This window comes from Dermatophagoides farinae, chromosome 3, assembly GCF_024713945.1.
Source record: "Dermatophagoides farinae isolate YC_2012a chromosome 3, ASM2471394v1, whole genome shotgun sequence".
In the NCBI taxonomy this organism is placed as follows: Eukaryota; Metazoa; Arthropoda; class Arachnida; order Sarcoptiformes; family Pyroglyphidae; genus Dermatophagoides; species Dermatophagoides farinae.
In genome coordinates, this window is record NC_134679.1 from 504,224 (window position 1) to 522,109 (window position 17,886).

A 17,886-nucleotide genomic window follows, 5' to 3' on the forward strand; every position below is an offset into this window, starting at 1 on the left:
AATGTGTTTGTGTGTGTGTGTGTTCGACAAACAAACAATTTTTTTTCATTCGTATTTTCAATGATTTTTTTTTTTGATCCAGAAAGTGTAATGTAAATTGTTTGTTAAATAAAATTCTTAGATGAAATTTTTTTTTCATTTCGAATCGATCAATCGATCGATCAATCAATCGATGTGAGTTGATCATATAGAAATCACTTGGCGCATTGGCCAATTGTGTGTGTGTGTGTGTGTTTCTCCTTACCATTCGGACAAGACAAATCGATAAACTTAAATAATGAAATGAGAATCGATTACAGTAGAAAAAAAACAATTTAATCAATTATGATCCAAACATCATCATTCACATTTGAAAATGTCGAATTTCATTTTCGAAATTCTAATGGGTCGATTTTTGTTGGAGAAAATTAATTTTAAAAAAAATTCAAATTCAAATAAATTTCACTTAGGCGCCGTCTATCGAATGAACGACAAAGTTTTCATTTGATTATAAAAACGGTTTTTCTGTTAAAATCATATCAAATCGATTATCATATCGAACAAAATGATGAATAAAAAATTGACAAATAATATTCGGTTCAATCCACCATGCGCATACATTGAATATGATGAGAATTGTCAGAAGAATTAACGTCATTGACCACCATTCTATGGATACAGAAAGGATGGGAGAAAAAATTATCAAAAAAATTTAAAAAAAAAAATTTACCCAATCTATTCTGTTGTTGAACAATACATTCATCTGCCATTTCGCCAATAAAAAAAAATTTCAAAAAATACACGAAAATTTTCATAGAATTTTTGACATTTTTTTTAAAAAAAAAATTTCGAAATAATAAATTTTCAATCAAAAAAAAAAAACAATCGAAATAAATGTAATTAATTATGCACACGCATAGTTTGTCAACCTTGATCTGTCACCACCACCACCACAATTGTTCATTTCTGAATTAAACATCTGATTACCATACCACAAACTGAAATTGTCAATTTTGAAAAACAAATGTGAACAATTTTGACAGCAGTTTTTTTTGCCCTTTTTCATTCCATCATGTCTAATCGGATCCATCTACATCTCATCCAGAGGATATCACCATCAAAAAAAAAAATTGGTGTCAAGAGCTATAGATGTCAAGAATGAAATTTTTCGGTTTTTCAATAATCCATATGCACAAGCACACACACACAGGTTATATATAAAAGATTCTTGATGAAAAAAAAAAAAAAATTTTCATCTTTGAAATTTGAAAAAAAACGCGCACCTTCAGCATCAGCACATTGATGATAATGAAAATGAAAATGATTTTCATTTTGCCCGTAATATTATTGTTATCCACAAATATCAAACAATCAACAAGTGATTTAATTGATCTACATCAAAATCTACCTATTGAACAATTATGGAAAGAAATTGATGTTGTATTACAATTAATGCACATGAATCGTACGATTGGTGATTTAGTACCAACTGCGATTGATGATTTTACTAGGCCATTAGAAAATATAACTGGTTGTTATGCATTTGAAGTACATGATCATCATCAAAGTAATCAAACAACATTTATGAATATTTTCAATAAAAATCGTCCATTTAGTGATGTTGTTAAATTTTATTATCAAGCATTTCCTCACAATGATATTTCTGCCGATTCAATACGTGCATTATTATTATCAACACGTGAAATTATCAATCTGTGTATGATATTCGAGAATAGAAGACAACATCAATCAGATGAAAACTCGATGAAATTTGGTTTTACAGAACTTTCTGATAAGGTAAGATTTTTTTTTAATTTTGGAATTCATTCCATTGATTGATTTTCAATGTGTTCAATTAGAATGATGGCTATATGAAAAATATGCAAGGACTTTTAACGGATGAAATTTATACGCCAGTAACGACATTATATTATCTTTGGTATAATGGCATGATTCGGCCATCAACACAATCAACAGCGTTGGATGGCTCAAATCCTGAATGCGTTCGTTTTGTCGATAATTTACCGGAATCATTTGATTGGCGTGATAAGAATGTTGTTACCGATGTTAAAAATCAAGGTGAATGTGGTAGTTGTTGGGCATTCGCCACTGTTGGATCGATTGAATCAGCTTATCTTATTCATAGTAATATGACAAAAGATCAAATTAATCTGAGTGAACAAGAATTGATTAGCTGTGCACGTAGTAATGGTTGCCACGGTGGAACATCAACGTTATCATTTGATTTTGTTCGCCATCATGGTTTAACTTCGGGACAAGTTATGCCTTATCAAGCTAAAGATGGTAATGGTTGTTTACATGCACCACCACCATTGGCAGGTATTCGTGGTTATTGTGTTCGAAGTGAAATACGTTATTCAAATCAATATTCATCTGAATATCTTACCGATGATGATATTAGAAATACATTAGTATCATATGGTCCACTTTATATTGGTGTTAATGCTGATAGATTATCAAGAAATTATCGTGGCGGTATCATTGATGATGATACATGTTCAATGCGTGTTAATCATGCTGTATTATTGGTTGGTTATACACCGGATTCATGGATATTGAAAAATTCCTGGGGTAAAACATGGGGTGAACAACAGGGCTATTTTCGTATTGCACGTGGTAAAAATATGTGCGGTATCAATACAGAAATTGCTTATCCATTAGTGGTTTGATTTTTTTTTTTTTTTTTATAAATATGAAATTTTTGGAAACAAAAAAAAAATTAAATTAACCCATTAATGCCCAATTTTTTTTTTTGAAAAAAAGTTATCAATTATAGAAATTTGATGGCTACAAGTAATAAATATGACATTTATTTATTTTTAAAATTTTTATATTCCGAGAAATTGAACTTTGAACTTCCATCCTATATATAGGATGATGGGCACACAGACAACAAAAATTGCATATATTGGATATTATTGTTATTTTATCAAATACAATTGATATATTCGGTTTTTCTCTTCGAAATCCTTTTACAAATACAAATAATATACAACGTAACAATTAAAAAATATAAAACAACTCGATTCGACGATGATGATAGAATTGAAATATAATCAACCAATCAATCGAATCATTAAAATGGATTCAAATGTTTCGATTATTATCATTGATCATGTTGTTATTATTATTATCGTTTACCATACCATCAACAACATTATTTATTATTTGTTGAAGCCGTTTGTTGTTGATCATTATTGTTTCTGTTGTTATTGTTATTATTATCATTATTTGTAACCGTACGTTGTCTGTGAATCAAGCAGGAAATGAAGAGTGAAAATCCATTCAATGAATTTAAAAAAGCACATGTTATCGAACTTTCTGTACAAATGATTTGTGCTTGTGTTGTGATCAATTTGATTTTTGTTCCTGTGTAATTTTTAAAGATATACCAACATTTGGTATGAAATCTATTTTAATCATTATTATAATTTATAATTTTATTGTTCAATTTTCAGAATTAAAGATTACAATTTGTTGTGTAACAATTATTATTTGAAGAAATCTGGCCATAATTAAATAATGAATGCCGTGCCATTCCATTATTATGATTTAATCATAAACCAATTGTTGTAGATCGGTAAAATCTTGTAAAAAACTTGCTATATTTGAACCAAGTGATGATTCCTGTTGATTTAAACATTGTTCAATACTGATTCCTGAATTTAATAATGAAAAAATTTTCTCATAATCGATGGCAATCGATATTCGACATATTGGACATTTTTTATTTTGTTTCAACCATTTATCAATACATTTTATATGAAACACATGAAGACAAGGTAATCGTCTAAAAAAATCCAATAAAAATTAACCAATAATTTCATTTTAAACACAACAGACAAACACATGTAGGAAAATATACCTCCACAACAACAGCACCATTGTGAATGAATCAATGAAAAAAAAAGACAACAAAAATTGCATATATTGGATATATTGGATATTATTGTTATTTTATCAAATACAATTGATATATTCGGTTTTTCTCTTCGAAATCATTTTACAAATTAAAAATACATCAATTTGTAGTGTATTTATTTTATAATTTACTATGATATTATTTAAAATCATTTAAGCCGAAACTTTTATTGTACAAGATCCATTGATACGGTGATTTTTTTTACAAACATGGCATGTCCATTGTTTGTGATCTTGTATCTTGATGATGAAATGATTCCCTGTATTTAATAATTCATCACTGAGGCTAAAATGTCTTGGTCGACCAAGATTTTTAATTTTGAAAATGAGTCCAATGATAAATAAATTTTTGAAATTGACCTTTTATATTCAAGAAATTTTTTTTCTCTTGGGTCTACAATACAATAAAATGTATGAATTGGTGAATGACTGGTTAAATCGATTGAATTAGTGAATAGCAAAAAATACTACTTCCTCGATTTTATTGATAAATGGTAATTAGAAATATTTTACTAAACAACATATCCCATATTACTCAAATAATCCTCAATCAACTTTGGTTGTTTGATGGTCATGTTTTTTGAGTTTGGTCCAATACACATTCAGTTTATTTTATCATGTTTATTCCTGGGAGCTATTCATGGTCCTCTTCAACACCTGACCCTGGATATACGCTTGGATTTTCTCTGTAAACCCCAGGCCTTTTTGAAGTATCTTGTGACCAAACCATCCCGCATCAATACAATTAGCACTGTGGTCACCTTACTTCCATACATAGATTTCAGTTCGTTGGCCAGCAGTTCGTCAATTCTGTGTTCGGAATAATCCTCTTGTTCGAAATAACATATACTGTTTTATTATCTTTTCAACCTACAAGAAACAGTTCATTTTTCTTATCAAAACTATAATCTAATTTTTCCCTTTCTTTGTCGATCTTCAATGGCCAGATTCAGAATAAAATGCGATTCTTATTGCTGGTGTGGAGTTTGAATAATTTGTTTCTCTCACTAATAAAAAGAATAGCACTCTAACAATTTGGCATAGAAATTCTTAGGGTTACCATACGTCTGGATTTAGTCCGGAAATATCCGGAATTTCTGTAATAATCTTGTATTGATTGTCTTGTCTTGTATTGATGGTGACCCTATGGTTGAGAAACACTGATAAATAGATTAACCAGATTTTTGTTTGGAAAAATATGCTAGTCCTACATAGAAAACAAGAGATACTACGATGTAATACATAGGTTTCAATAATAACAGAAGTTGATGTTTTAGTACTTTGAATGCCCATGATCCTATATATAGGATCACCGGAAAATCATCATTGCGGTAATTAGATCTAATTTTAATTTGATAACTCATAATTAAAAATGTTATTTAAAGATCATTTTACATTTTTCTAATATAAATTGTTATCATTTTCGGATTATAAAATGGTCTTACAACACTTTGAATTCTAGTCATTCAGAAAATCCGACTTTTCGACAATCAAGATCAAATTAACTGTACTTAGATAAAGATAATACAGATGAGTTATATATCATTTTGAAGCTAAATAAACGTGAATAAAACGCTTTTAATTTTATAAAAATTGAATGAATAGTTTTGAAATTATTCATCTTCAAGTAAATATCCTATATCAGGGATGGCGAACCAATTGGCACGCGTGCCAATTTCCCACAGAGCTCTATTGAACAGGGGGCGCACGTTCGCCACCCCTGTCCTATATATATAGGATGATGGGCATTAGTGGGTTAAACAAATTTATATTTTCAATCATTGCCAATAGATGGCTGTATTGAATTAAAAAAAATTTGAAATTGTATACAAACAACAAAAAAATAATTTATTTCCAGTTTTTTTTTTGAAAAAACAAAATAACACATCAGAATAATGTTGTAGTAGTGAGTATATATGAGTCATCAAATTGCAATTTAAATGCAACACATTCTATAGATTGAAAATTGGGCATTACTGAATTGAATGGTGTGTATGTTTAGTATTTAAAGGATTGAAAATTCATTGATTTTTGTTTGTTTGTTTGTTTGTTTGTTTGTTCCAGTAAACGGATTCGACGCACAATTTTATGGATCTGAACATCTCGTGAGACAATCAAATCGACACCCTTTTTTTCATATAAATTCCCAATGTCCTGAAATTTTCAAGAATCATTTTTTTTGATTCTATTGCACAAAATGAAAATTTTCACATTTATTCAATACGTGTGAGAATGAAACTTGTATTTTTTTTTTTTTTTTGTATCATGAAAGATTTTTCGTTCATTTTTCTGGACCACTTATTATTCGAACAAACAAACAAACAACCGAACATAACCACTACCATAGTCTCGTCTGGTTTTATCTTACTATATATCTTGTCAACTTGTACTGGTGGTGATGGTGGTGGTGGTGGTGGGTATGTTGAAAACCAAAAAAAAAAAAAAAAAAAAGTTGAATGCGCTTGCGAAACATAATAATAACCAGCATCATCAAGTCTTTGTATTTTTTATATATACGAAATTGCTGTAAGTGTGCGTATATTCATTCATTTGGCCATTCTGTATTGTTTGGTGAAGATCTTCCATTGTCATCCGTGTTTTCTATGTGTTTGTATTCAAATGTTTGTTCCAAATGGAACAGTCGAATATTCATCATTCATCACACACACACACGCACACAAGCATGAACAAAACACAAGCAAAAATATTCGTTTTTTTCTGTTTATTGGTCCAGGTGAATTAGCCAATAGCCAATTTCAATGACGAATTAGAAATAGTGGTCCGTATTGGTCATCATCTTAAACACGAAGGTCGACATCGATGGTCTGGTGTGTGTGGTGGTGGTGACCTTCTCAAGTCAAGACTACTTCGTTCGTTTTCATTCTCTTGGATCGGCCAAATAAAAAACATCTGTTCATCGAGAACATAAACGACTAATCTAAGACCATCTTGGAAAAAAAAAGAAAAAAAATTGTGTTTCAATTATGTTGTTGTTGTTGTTTTGATGTTGACAATAATGATGATGATCAACATGATGATGATCATTGATTATTTTTGTCTGCCAATTTTTTTTTTCGTTTGACATCTTTATAATTATTGATTTTTTTTTCTCATCCACTGTTGTGTTGTGTTGTGTTTTGGCACCAATTTGTTTGTAAGGGCGTTTGCCTTGATGATCAAATTTTTGTTTTGTTTATTTGTGTGTCCATTATCATGTCACTATAAACAATGTATGTCATTTATTGATCCAAATTTAATTCAAATATCAAATCATCAACAACGACGACGACGAAAGAAAGAAAGAAAGATAAATATCGAATTTCAATCGATCTCAATTTCTCATTCTTTCAAACAAACAAACAAACAAACAAAAAAACTCAACCACTCATTGCATTGCAATGAGATATCAATTTCTCAGATGATAATCGATGAATTATCAATTGATGCCAGCAAAAAAAAACGATACAGCTACACAGTTCTCTGAACATTGAATTGAAAATTTTTATTGTTGATGTTTTTTTTGTGTTGTGTTGTGTTGTGATTGTTGAAAATTTCTCTGAAAAGCAAAAAAAACTTGACAAAAAAGGAAAACGAAAATTTTCACTCGATGATTATCATTGTTCAATTCAGCAATATTTATGAATTAAATTTCGACCAGATGGTTTTTTCATTCATTCATTTTGATTGGTCATCATCAATTCATCATTGATTCATCATGTTTACTGCCACTATTTTTATTTGGTTTTTCATATTGTTATTTTCATCACATTCAAATGGTAATCATCATCATCATTGTTTTTTTAATTCTCATTTTAATTCTAATTTCATATTGTAGCCATTCCATATCCAGGCACAATAGATGGATCATCCAGTGGTGGTGGTGGTGGCGGCGGCGGTGTTGGTGGTACAAAACCACGATTAAAATCATTCAATTTTGAACCAAACATTTTGGATGGCCAAACTGTTCGTGTTTTCTGTCAATTAATCGATGGTAGTCAACCATTATCATTTCAATGGCTTAAAAATGGCCAACCATTATCATCTACATCTACATCGTTGTTTCAACAACAAAATTCTTTTACATCATCATCATCATCGTCGCCCACATTGGCTACAATGACAAATCATGTTGATATACAAACATTTCATGATTATTCATCATTAGCCATTTATCGTGTTGATCGTAATCGTGATATGGGAAATTATTCCTGTCTTGTATCAAATAGTTATGGTTCAGATCAACATAGTTCAATGTTGATTGTACAAGGTTTGTTTGTTTCGTTTGTTAATCTTTTTTCTTTTTCTCTAATCTTCATCTTCATATCTTGATTGGTTTACAAATTTGTCTTTGAATTTTCTTTTTTGGAAGTTGAAAATTTACATTTTCAAAGTGAAATGCACACACACACTACTCGAAGAATATATTCTAATTTTAGAATTTTTTTCTTTTTTTTTTGTTAGTCAATGGAATGTGATCATAGCATCTAAACGATGATTCTAATGCAAATGACAAACAACAAACTTTTTTAAATGAATTCAATGAACTTTTTTTTTCTCTACTTGTCGTGTCTTTTGTCCTAATTTTTTCTTCTTCTTCTTCTTCTTTTCAATTTGCATTTGTTTTGTTTCGTCTTGTTTTCATTCAGCTTAACTTTACTTTGCATGATAATTGGCCATTTGCATTTTTTTTTTCATCTGGAAAAAGTGGTAGGCAATAACAAAAAAAATGAAAATGAAAAAGAAGAAACAAAATTGAGAATTCAGAATTTTCATCATTTGTTTAACGATTCTATCCTATCCTAATAGCAGGATAATAACAACAACAAAAAAAATCTCTTAGGTTTCTGAGAAACAAGAAAAAAATTTTTTTCGAAAAGTTTAATTCCTCTGTTTCTCTCTCTGTGTGTGTATACGATAAAATATATCGTTTCACAATTGTCCTAGCTGTGGCTAATAGTCCCTATGGATCCAGATTTTTCTTTTTTTTCTTCTTATTAGATTCTTCATTATTCTTTCAATAATCTTTTTCTTCATTCCATAACAATAGATTGATTTTTTTTTTGTTTCTTTCTTGGTTGTCTTGGGTATTGCCAGCCAGAAAAAAATCATCATTTTCAATTTGGTTTTATTAATATATGGTATATATTTATTTGTAACGAAACGACACGAAAAAAAAATACAAAATCCAAATTGTTTAGACAGCTGTTAAGCTTTTATAGAATGGAATTGAATACTTATTACAACCAACATTGAGTTTCTGTATTTTGTTTTGTTTGTTGTTGTTAGTTGTAATTTGCAAACAAACAAACAAACAAACAAACTTCAAAACAGCAGTAGCAGCAGCCAGTCAATCAAGCAAATAATGAAAATAAATTGAAAATGAGATGGAATCGATACTTTTTTTTTGTTTTGTTTTTGTTTTTGCCAGATGATAGTCGCGTGGCATATTTTCCATTTGTATATTTAGACATGAATGATGATTAGTGATGAATTTTCTCTGTGTGTGTGTGTGTGTTTTCAAATTAAATAATCTTAAACATTTGACCTTTCAACTTGATTTTTTTTCTGATCTTGTGGCAGTTGCTGATGATTTTAAGTGGTGATGGATTTTCTTGTCGTTTTTTTTTTTGCTCTGGATCATGAACCATCCATAAATGAAAAAGAAAGGTTATTGATGAGGAGATGAAAAAAAACGGAATTTGTTGTTGTCATTGACATGTTACCATAATTGATTAACTCGATACGATTGTTCCAGATTTTGTTGTTTTTTTTCCTGGTAAAATGTTAATAATGTTTCGCAAAGAAAAAATCATCATGTTCCAGACATTTTTTTTGGAAGGGGCGGTATGTGTGTGTGTAGAAAATTAGAATTTCATGTTCTGACTCCATTTATCCATATATAGGTTAATTAGTTTGTTCAAACATTTTTTTTATATTTAGAACAATGATAAATTAATCGGAAAAAAAGAATATCTATCGATTGTCGGTCGATTCATTCTGTTTTTTTAATTATTATCATAGCAACATCAGAATTTTTTCTACAGAATTCATTTACGAATATTTTCTTCTTTTTTTTTATTTATAATGATTTGCAATTAATTAATTGCAGCCATTTGTTGTTGTTTCATAATTATCATTTTTATTTTTTTTACGAACAACACCCACACACAGCGACAACAACAACAATCGATTAAGTTGAACTTTTTGACTCCATTTTTTGTGTGTCATTGCCTTGATCGTTTTTTTTTACTAATAATCATTATTTCAATTCATTGAATTTCATTATGTTTTCGGTTTTCAATATGTGTCTAATGTGTGCGTGTGTGTGTATGTGTTAAGAAGAAGAAGAAGATCACTTTATGAACGGAAATCGTTATGAATGATAGACAGGATGCACGCAATGATCGTTTTTCTTTCTTTGTTTATATATTGCTTGTCATTATTTGGCCTCCTTGTACGTGTGTGTATGAATATGTTGACCATCGTCGTTGACAACAGACAAACGATCATTTATTTATTTAAATGAAAAGTTTTTTTTTGTCGTTTAGGGAATGGTGTGCTGAAAAAAAAACAAAAAAATTCATGCTAGATTGACTTTTTACGTTGAGCTTGTTTTTTTTGTTGATATCACGTGCAGCTTGAATAACCGATGTAAATTGTTACATGTTTTTTTTCAATCTATTTTTTTTTGTGGAAAATAAAATAGAACCACCAAGTTTTTTGGAAAAACCACGAGATATATCGCTAGGTTTAAAACAATCAACAATTATTAAATGTCGTGCCACAACACCAATGCAAGGACATATTAAACCGGTGATTAAATGGAATCGTTTATTATTGGATATTGGATCATCATCATCACTAGCAATACCAAATAGTAATATGGCCATTCCAGGTAAATATAAATTGTATTGGATGTAGTTAATTAAAAGAAAATAAAATAAATTTCACACACACACACAAACACAAAAAAAACTAGATGCTAGACGTGAACAAATATCAAGTGGTGAACAATTACATTTAACCGATATCCGTATTGAAGATGCTGGCCTCTATGAATGTGTGGCGGAAAATCCACATAATCGTTTGACTATAAGTCATCAATTCACGATTACAGTCAATGGTAATTAAAAGTTTACACGAATCGTTGTTGTTGTTGTTGTTTGAATTTCATGTTTTTCATTCATTTATAGTTCCAGCATATTTTAAAACAAAATCAGATCAAATAGAAGTGAAACGTGCCGAAACAGCTAAATTAATTTGTGAAACATTTGGTGCAAAACCTATTCATATTGAATGGATGAAACAACAGCCACAAAGTGGTGAATTTGAACCATTGAATTTGGATTATATTCCTGATGCATATTCATTTCCACGTTATACGGCATTGGAAAAGAATTTTGATTCAAATTTTGATCAGGAAAATTCTGCCATAGAATCATCATCATCATCATTGTCATTGAAATCAATGCCTTTTGTTAATAATAATCGAACATTATTCGAATTACATATTAATTCTGTAAATTCAATGGATAATGGTCAATATGGTTGTCGGGCATGGAATGATTATGGTGAAGATATGCGCCGTATCAATTTGTTTGTACAGGATGTTCCAGCTACGGTTCGTCAACTGCAATTGAATCAAATATGGACTAGTGAAGCATCTATTAGTTGGTTATCACCCGAATCGATTGGTAATTCACCAATCACACAATATCTGTTGCAATATTGGAAAGAAATTCGACTGCCAAATTCTACGATGATTTCATCTGGTTATCGTTTGCATGAAATTGAATTGCCATCCACGAATAATGTTTATTTGATAAAAAATCTTACACCCGGTACATCATATGCTGTACGAGTGATTGCAGTGAATCAATTCGGACATGGACCATCATCACAATTATTACGTTTTCAAACTGAACAAGAATCACCCGCTGCTTCACCGATCGATATTCATGTTGAACCACAGGGTACACAAGCATTGTTTATACGATGGAAAGCACCACCAAAAAGTAATTGGAATGGTCGTTTAAAAGGTTATTATCTTGGTTATCGTTTGATTACCACAAACGTTGATGATCAACAACCACAACAACAACAACAACAACGTGCATATAAACAAATTGAATTCAATGGTATGGCTGAAGATAATTATCAAGAAGAATACATCTTGACCGGATTGAATAAAGCTTCATTATATGGGTATGTTTCATCCATTGTTTTTTTTTGTCTAACGGGAGGATTTAGGATTTCAAAATCTGAAAATGTTTGACAAATGATGGTTTGAATTTGAGGAAATGAGAAAAAAAACATTCATTCATTTAGGGTGTAACGTATTTACAAAGTTCATATTTGATCATAACTGGACACACAATAAGGGCAATTGAACTTTTCTATTTTTAAATATTGATTCAATGATGATGAAGAATGAGTTTGATATATTCTTCAATTCGGTGAAAATGTTTTTTTTTCTTCAGGGTAAAAAAAAATCCATTACTTTAGTTCACTAAATATGCCAATATGAAGTTTGTCTAAATTGAATAAGATTTTTTTTCTCGCTGAATTTTTTTTCCTGAATTTCGAATCGAAACATACAATAAATTCATTTATATAAATCATATACGGTTCGAAACATACAATTGTGTTTCCTGAGGTTCTGGATTTTGGTTGTTGATGATGATGATGATGATGGAAAATCGAAATTGAATTTTCCTTTTACCCATGTTATTATAAAACCGGCAAAATTCTGTTAGCTTTTTTTCCCAAGTTTTGAAGATGATCTATGCCGACAATTTTTTTTGAAAAAATTTGAAAAGAAAGCCCAATATTTTCGATTATCGATCCGATATCTTTATTATATATGATTCTCATTGAATCTTATCGATCTATCGATCGATTCATTCGTTCAAGAGTTTTTTTTTCTTCAAGTCAAGTTTTTTTTCTCCTGTTCTCGACTTGATATTTTGATATGAAAAAATTTTATGACAACAAAATAAATCTATACGTTTTTGTTTCAGAAACAATACAAAAAAAAACACATTCGGGTTATATCTTTATCATTGAATCGGCGGCACGTTTTGTTGATTCTGTTGTCCCAATCTATCCACCCAACCTAAACAACAACAGCAAAAAACAACATAAAGTTTACTGTCTGGATAGCCGGGAACATTTATTATGTTCCTGGCCATTTCAGATTGACCAGAATTAACTGGGTGTTTTTTTTCTACACTTTCTGTCACTTTATTTTTCAAAGCTGATAGAAAAAAAGTTTGAAGTTTGACCTAATTCTTTTTTTTTATATAAATAGCCATTCTTTTATTATTTTCATTATTCAATTATAGGGTATAGAAAAAAAGCACATCATCATTATTATAGTTCGAACTGCTTCAGGTACAAAAAAACATTGAAATTTTTTTTTTCATTTCCTAAATTCATCCAATTATGACGATGGTGTTGGTATAACGAGAGAAAAAAAATTGCCCAAAATCCCAGTGAAATCATCATCATCATCATCATTATTTTGATTGCTTGTGTGTGTGTGCATGTGTGAACCAAACTATTTTGTTGAAACGAAAAAATCATCTTTAATATTTAAGTACAAGGTACATGAATGATGGTGCAAAGGCCTTGATGATGATGATGATGATGATGATAATGAGCTTCATCACCAACACCAACCAAGTGCCAGAAAATAAAACGAAAGAAATACTTTTTTTTGTGGGTTTCAAACACGAATTTCAGTTTTTTTTTTCATTCCCGTCATTTCAATTTTTTTCCTGTTGTTGAAAAATGGCACCATTGTTGTGTTGAGTCAAAAGAAAAAGAATTTTTGTGTGTTTTGGCGCACGATTCTGGATCAATACACACACACACACACACACCCAATGACAGCCACATACACACACACAAAAAAGCAATTCTCTAGATTCTGGACGCTGAACTTGTGTGTGTGTCATCCTAATTTTCAGTCATTGCATTGTTGTTGCCTTCATGTCTATCTATTATTTTTGATATGAGCCTATACAACTATCGACGACCACGAATGACACGAAAAGTTTGTTTATTTGGGATGCTTGGAATTCTAATATATAGAACGAGGGAGATATATATATTTATTTCCTGGAACATGGGTCTATAGCTGCAAAATAAATTTATATATGCAATGCCATAGTATACACATACATTTTCAATGAATGTAAAAGTTTTGTGTGTGTGTGTGTCTGTTGCCATTGGGCCAATGATAAAAAAAAATTTCCAGTTGATCAATTCAGAAGAAATTCAGAGAATTATTTTTATTTTCCATTATCATCATTACACACGGAAATTAATCATACTACCAATAAATTAATGTAAAAATATTCTTTGTCTAAATTTCCGGTTTGTTTGTTTCATGGAATACCAAAAAAAAAAAAAAAAAAAAATTATAAATCTAACCAGACACACACACACAGAGAGAGAGAGAGAGAGAGATTCGATTTTTTCGTTTTTAGCCAATTATATTCACTGTGAATGTTGAATTGTTCAATTTTCCACGATTCCAATGTTCCGGGTGTGAGAAAATTTTTTTTTTTTTTTTGATATTCAGATAAAGATTGTGTCTAGAGAATCTATGAACAAAACGAATGTGTAATTTAAATTCATAAATTTCAATGAAAAAAAAACGGTCCATTCACAAAATGAAAAAAATTCTTTTATTCCTATTTAGGAAGAAAATGACACACACACATTCATTAAAGAGCATTTCCCTTCCAGTGTTTATCATTAATATTCATAAAGGAAAAAAATGGAAAAATTCCTGATGACGATGATGCTTTCAATTTTAAATCAGAACAGTTTTGATTCATTCATTCATTGGTTATATCTGTGTAATTAGAACTACTCATTTTCATTTTTTTTTTTTTTGCTGACATGACAAGAATCGTATATAGTAAGAAAGGAACATTTTTTTTTCGGAAATTCGATCCTTTCCACCAATAATTATAGAGTTTAAATCTTAGTATGATTGAGAATTTTGATTAAAAATTGCAGAATAAATTTTGGATTCAAATAAATTTACATTTACATTTCAATAACATCTGTAGAATCCATTTATCATTGTCATTATTAATGATTTCATATTCTCGAATTCGTCGATTCTTTATAATATATGTGTTGGTTTGTTTGATTTATGTGATTCACAAAGAAAAGACACAGAGAAAATCTCCAAGGATTTTCATTGATGATGATGATGATGATGATGGTTATTTAGCAACATCCATATGTTGTCGTTTTTATTTATTTTGTAAAAAGCTTTTTTTTTGCTTCCAAAATGTTTATATTAAATAATAAGTATATGTAATGCACATATGATGATGAAAATGTTTTTTTTTCATTACAAAATAAACATTGGCGCAGTGTGCATATGTATCGATTGTTTCGATCATCAATTTCAAATTTATTAATTTTTTGATTTTTTTTCTCTCAATTTTCATACAGAATCATTTTAAAATGTTTCAACGATGTAGGTGAAGGACCTAGTTCACATGAAATATTTGCCACCACAGCAGCTAAAGGTAATGGTTTGGCTTTTCATTTTTTATTTAATTTGCTGATGATTTTTTTTTCTCATATATATAGATCCACCACCAAAACCGACATTGATATTAGTGGAAACAAAAGAAAATTCTGCATTACTTAAATGGAATAAAGATTCTGTTGATGATGATATAAGTCGTAAGAATTTTTTTTTACAAATTCATTCGAAACAATTTATGATTGATTTTGTTTTTGAAATGAAATGAATAGATTATATGATTGGCTATAAAGAAGAAAAGAAAAATAAATGGATGGAATTGGAATTGGCTAAATCGAAATTAACCACCACCGATAATGATGATGATGATGATAAATATTACAATTATCAGCTGAATGGTCTGCAACGTGGTACCGTGTATCAATTATATCTTCGTTCAATTGGCCAAGATAAAAATTCCATTTCTGAACCAAGTGATATGTTGACAATACGCACCGGTGGTGAAGGTAATTATTTTTTTTTGTTGTGAATATTCTCGAAAATTGAATTTATTTATTTATTTTTTCTTCCAAAAACGATGATTATTTAGTACCATTAGTCAATATGCTCAATTCGAATCAAATAGAATCACAACCACAACAACCTTATCATGCTGTAGCGGCTATACCGACAGCCGCATTTATGCCAACATTAGCTACGTATAATCATCAACAACAACAACAAGTGCCTCCTTATTTCCGTATCGGTTTTATTATACCAATAGCCATTGCTATCGTTGTCATTGTCATCGCTTGTGTTGGAGCCTATGTCTATATTCGTATCGATGATCGTAATCAACAAATGAAATTATATAATGCTGCTGCTTCGGTTTCTGCTCCAGGAAATGGCTGTTCCAATGTTCATGTTGGCACATTAGCTGTTGGACCTGGAAAACGTTTTCAATATATTTCACCTGGACATACAAGTAGTAGTGGTGTTGGTAAAATGTTCAATACTTCTATAACACCATCATCATTGAATTCAAGCGGTATTGGATTACGTGATAATTCTTGTACACAAAGTTTAGTATCTGAAGAAAGTAGCTTATCGTTTCGATATTCCGATAGTTCATCTGATAAAGGACGTTTATTATTATCAAGGCCACCACCTCAACAATCATCATCGTCGTCGTCGTCGATGATACCAACTGGCGTTGTATGGGCACAACAACAATCACCAATACCTGAAGAAGATGAAGCAATTGTCGATATTGATTCAAGCGCATATGAAACATTACCATTTCAAAAAAATGGTCAATTTCAATCAACACCAATGCAAAGTTTTACATCAGCAGCAAATCAATCACAGCATCAGCTGACTAATAGTAGTAATAATTCCACAAAATCACCATCATTTCCACCACCACCACCGCCACTACCTGGTGCAATATTTAAATCATCACCATTAAACAATGCCAAGCCAAATACTTCTCAGAACAACAACAACAACAACAATATATTCTGTCATCACGTCGATGTACATCATACACAATCATCTGCAGCAACATCCGATACGAATAATTCTGATTCATATGATGATTTTCGTTTCTTTTCACGTGTCTAGAACACAGAATACAGAAAACAAAAACGCAATTAAAACCAATAACAACAAAGCCATTTCTTTTTTTGCTGTGATCAATGCTCATTATTCACAAACACACACACACACACACTCACATTCAAACGACAAACGAATTGAATCATTAAATCAGTAAAAATCCAATTGTTTTTGTCATCTTTCAAAAATTTCTGTGATTTTATATTATCTACATCTGAGAAAAAAATCATAAATTGAACAAATTTCTTTCACTTTTTTTTCGATTACAATTTACATTTCCACATTCATCATCTAAAAATCAATTAATTAGAATCCAAAATTTAATTAATCAATTAATTTATTGCAAAAGTAAAAAAAAACAACATCAACAAAATATTCGTGCGTGTGTGTGTGTATGTGAGGCTAGCAACAACAACAACAACGATGTTTGTAAATACAACAATTTCAACGAAATTTTGCCAAAAAAAAAAAAAAATTGTTTCTGTTATCACACACACACACAAATCAAAAAATCATTGATTCATCATCATTCATGCATTCATCATTTCATTGTTTTTCGATTGAATGAATTTTCATTTTCATATAATTCCAACAAAAACCATCATCATCTCATATATTTATCATATGTGTAAAAATTCTGAAATTCTGAATTTTCTCTTTTTCTTGTGAATTACAATTTATTATTATAATATATTCTGGTTGAAAAATATAATGTTTCCATCATCTGTATGTATGTGGGCGTCGGGGGACGTTGGTCAATAGAAAAAAAATCAATCAATTAATTAGCCATTTTTCAACTCTTGTTAAAAATTAACCTTTTTTCAACTTGGGTGAGTGTACATGTGTGTGTGTGT

General features: G+C 30.1%; 2 protein-coding genes across 2 annotated transcripts; both read left to right on the plus strand.

The window, feature by feature from the left end:
* Window positions 1-1,006: 1,006 nt before the first annotated feature.
* LOC124498521 (uncharacterized) lies at window positions 1,007-2,825 on the plus strand. Its single transcript, XM_047062281.2, has 2 exons — window positions 1,007-1,776; window positions 1,839-2,825. The coding sequence occupies exons 1-2, from the start codon at window positions 1,282-1,284 to the stop codon at window positions 2,667-2,669; spliced, it is 1,326 nt and encodes a 441-aa protein (XP_046918237.2). The 5' UTR covers window positions 1,007-1,281; the 3' UTR covers window positions 2,670-2,825.
* A 3,620-nt stretch (window positions 2,826-6,445) lies between these two features.
* On the plus strand, window positions 6,446-17,739 carry LOC124498227 (cell adhesion molecule DSCAM). Its single transcript, XM_047061953.2, has 9 exons — window positions 6,446-7,697; window positions 7,757-8,188; window positions 10,628-10,816; window positions 10,901-11,044; window positions 11,115-12,126; window positions 15,400-15,476; window positions 15,541-15,636; window positions 15,709-15,942; window positions 16,026-17,739. Exons 1-9 carry the CDS (start codon window positions 7,637-7,639, stop codon window positions 17,036-17,038), a joined length of 3,258 nt encoding a protein of 1,085 aa, XP_046917909.2. The 5' UTR covers window positions 6,446-7,636; the 3' UTR covers window positions 17,039-17,739.
* Window positions 17,740-17,886: the final 147 nt, after the last annotated feature.

What these genes read in the sequence shown, in the direction of transcription:
- LOC124498521 (XM_047062281.2), top strand. Translation starts at nt 1,282, where the DNA reads ATGATAATGAAAATGAAAATGATTTTCATTTTGCCCGTAATATTATTG. An exon ending in TTACAGAACTTTCTGATAAG is followed by an intron (nt 1,777 to 1,838) that starts GTAAGATTTTTT and finishes GTGTTCAATTAG; the next exon opens with AATGATGGCTATATGAAAAA.
- LOC124498227 (XM_047061953.2), top strand. Translation starts at nt 7,637, where the DNA reads ATGTTTACTGCCACTATTTTTATTTGGTTTTTCATATTGTTATTTTCA. An exon ending in TGCCACCACAGCAGCTAAAG is followed by an intron (nt 15,477 to 15,540) that starts GTAATGGTTTGG and finishes TCATATATATAG; the next exon opens with ATCCACCACCAAAACCGACA. An exon ending in TGTTGATGATGATATAAGTC is followed by an intron (nt 15,637 to 15,708) that starts GTAAGAATTTTT and finishes TGAAATGAATAG; the next exon opens with ATTATATGATTGGCTATAAA.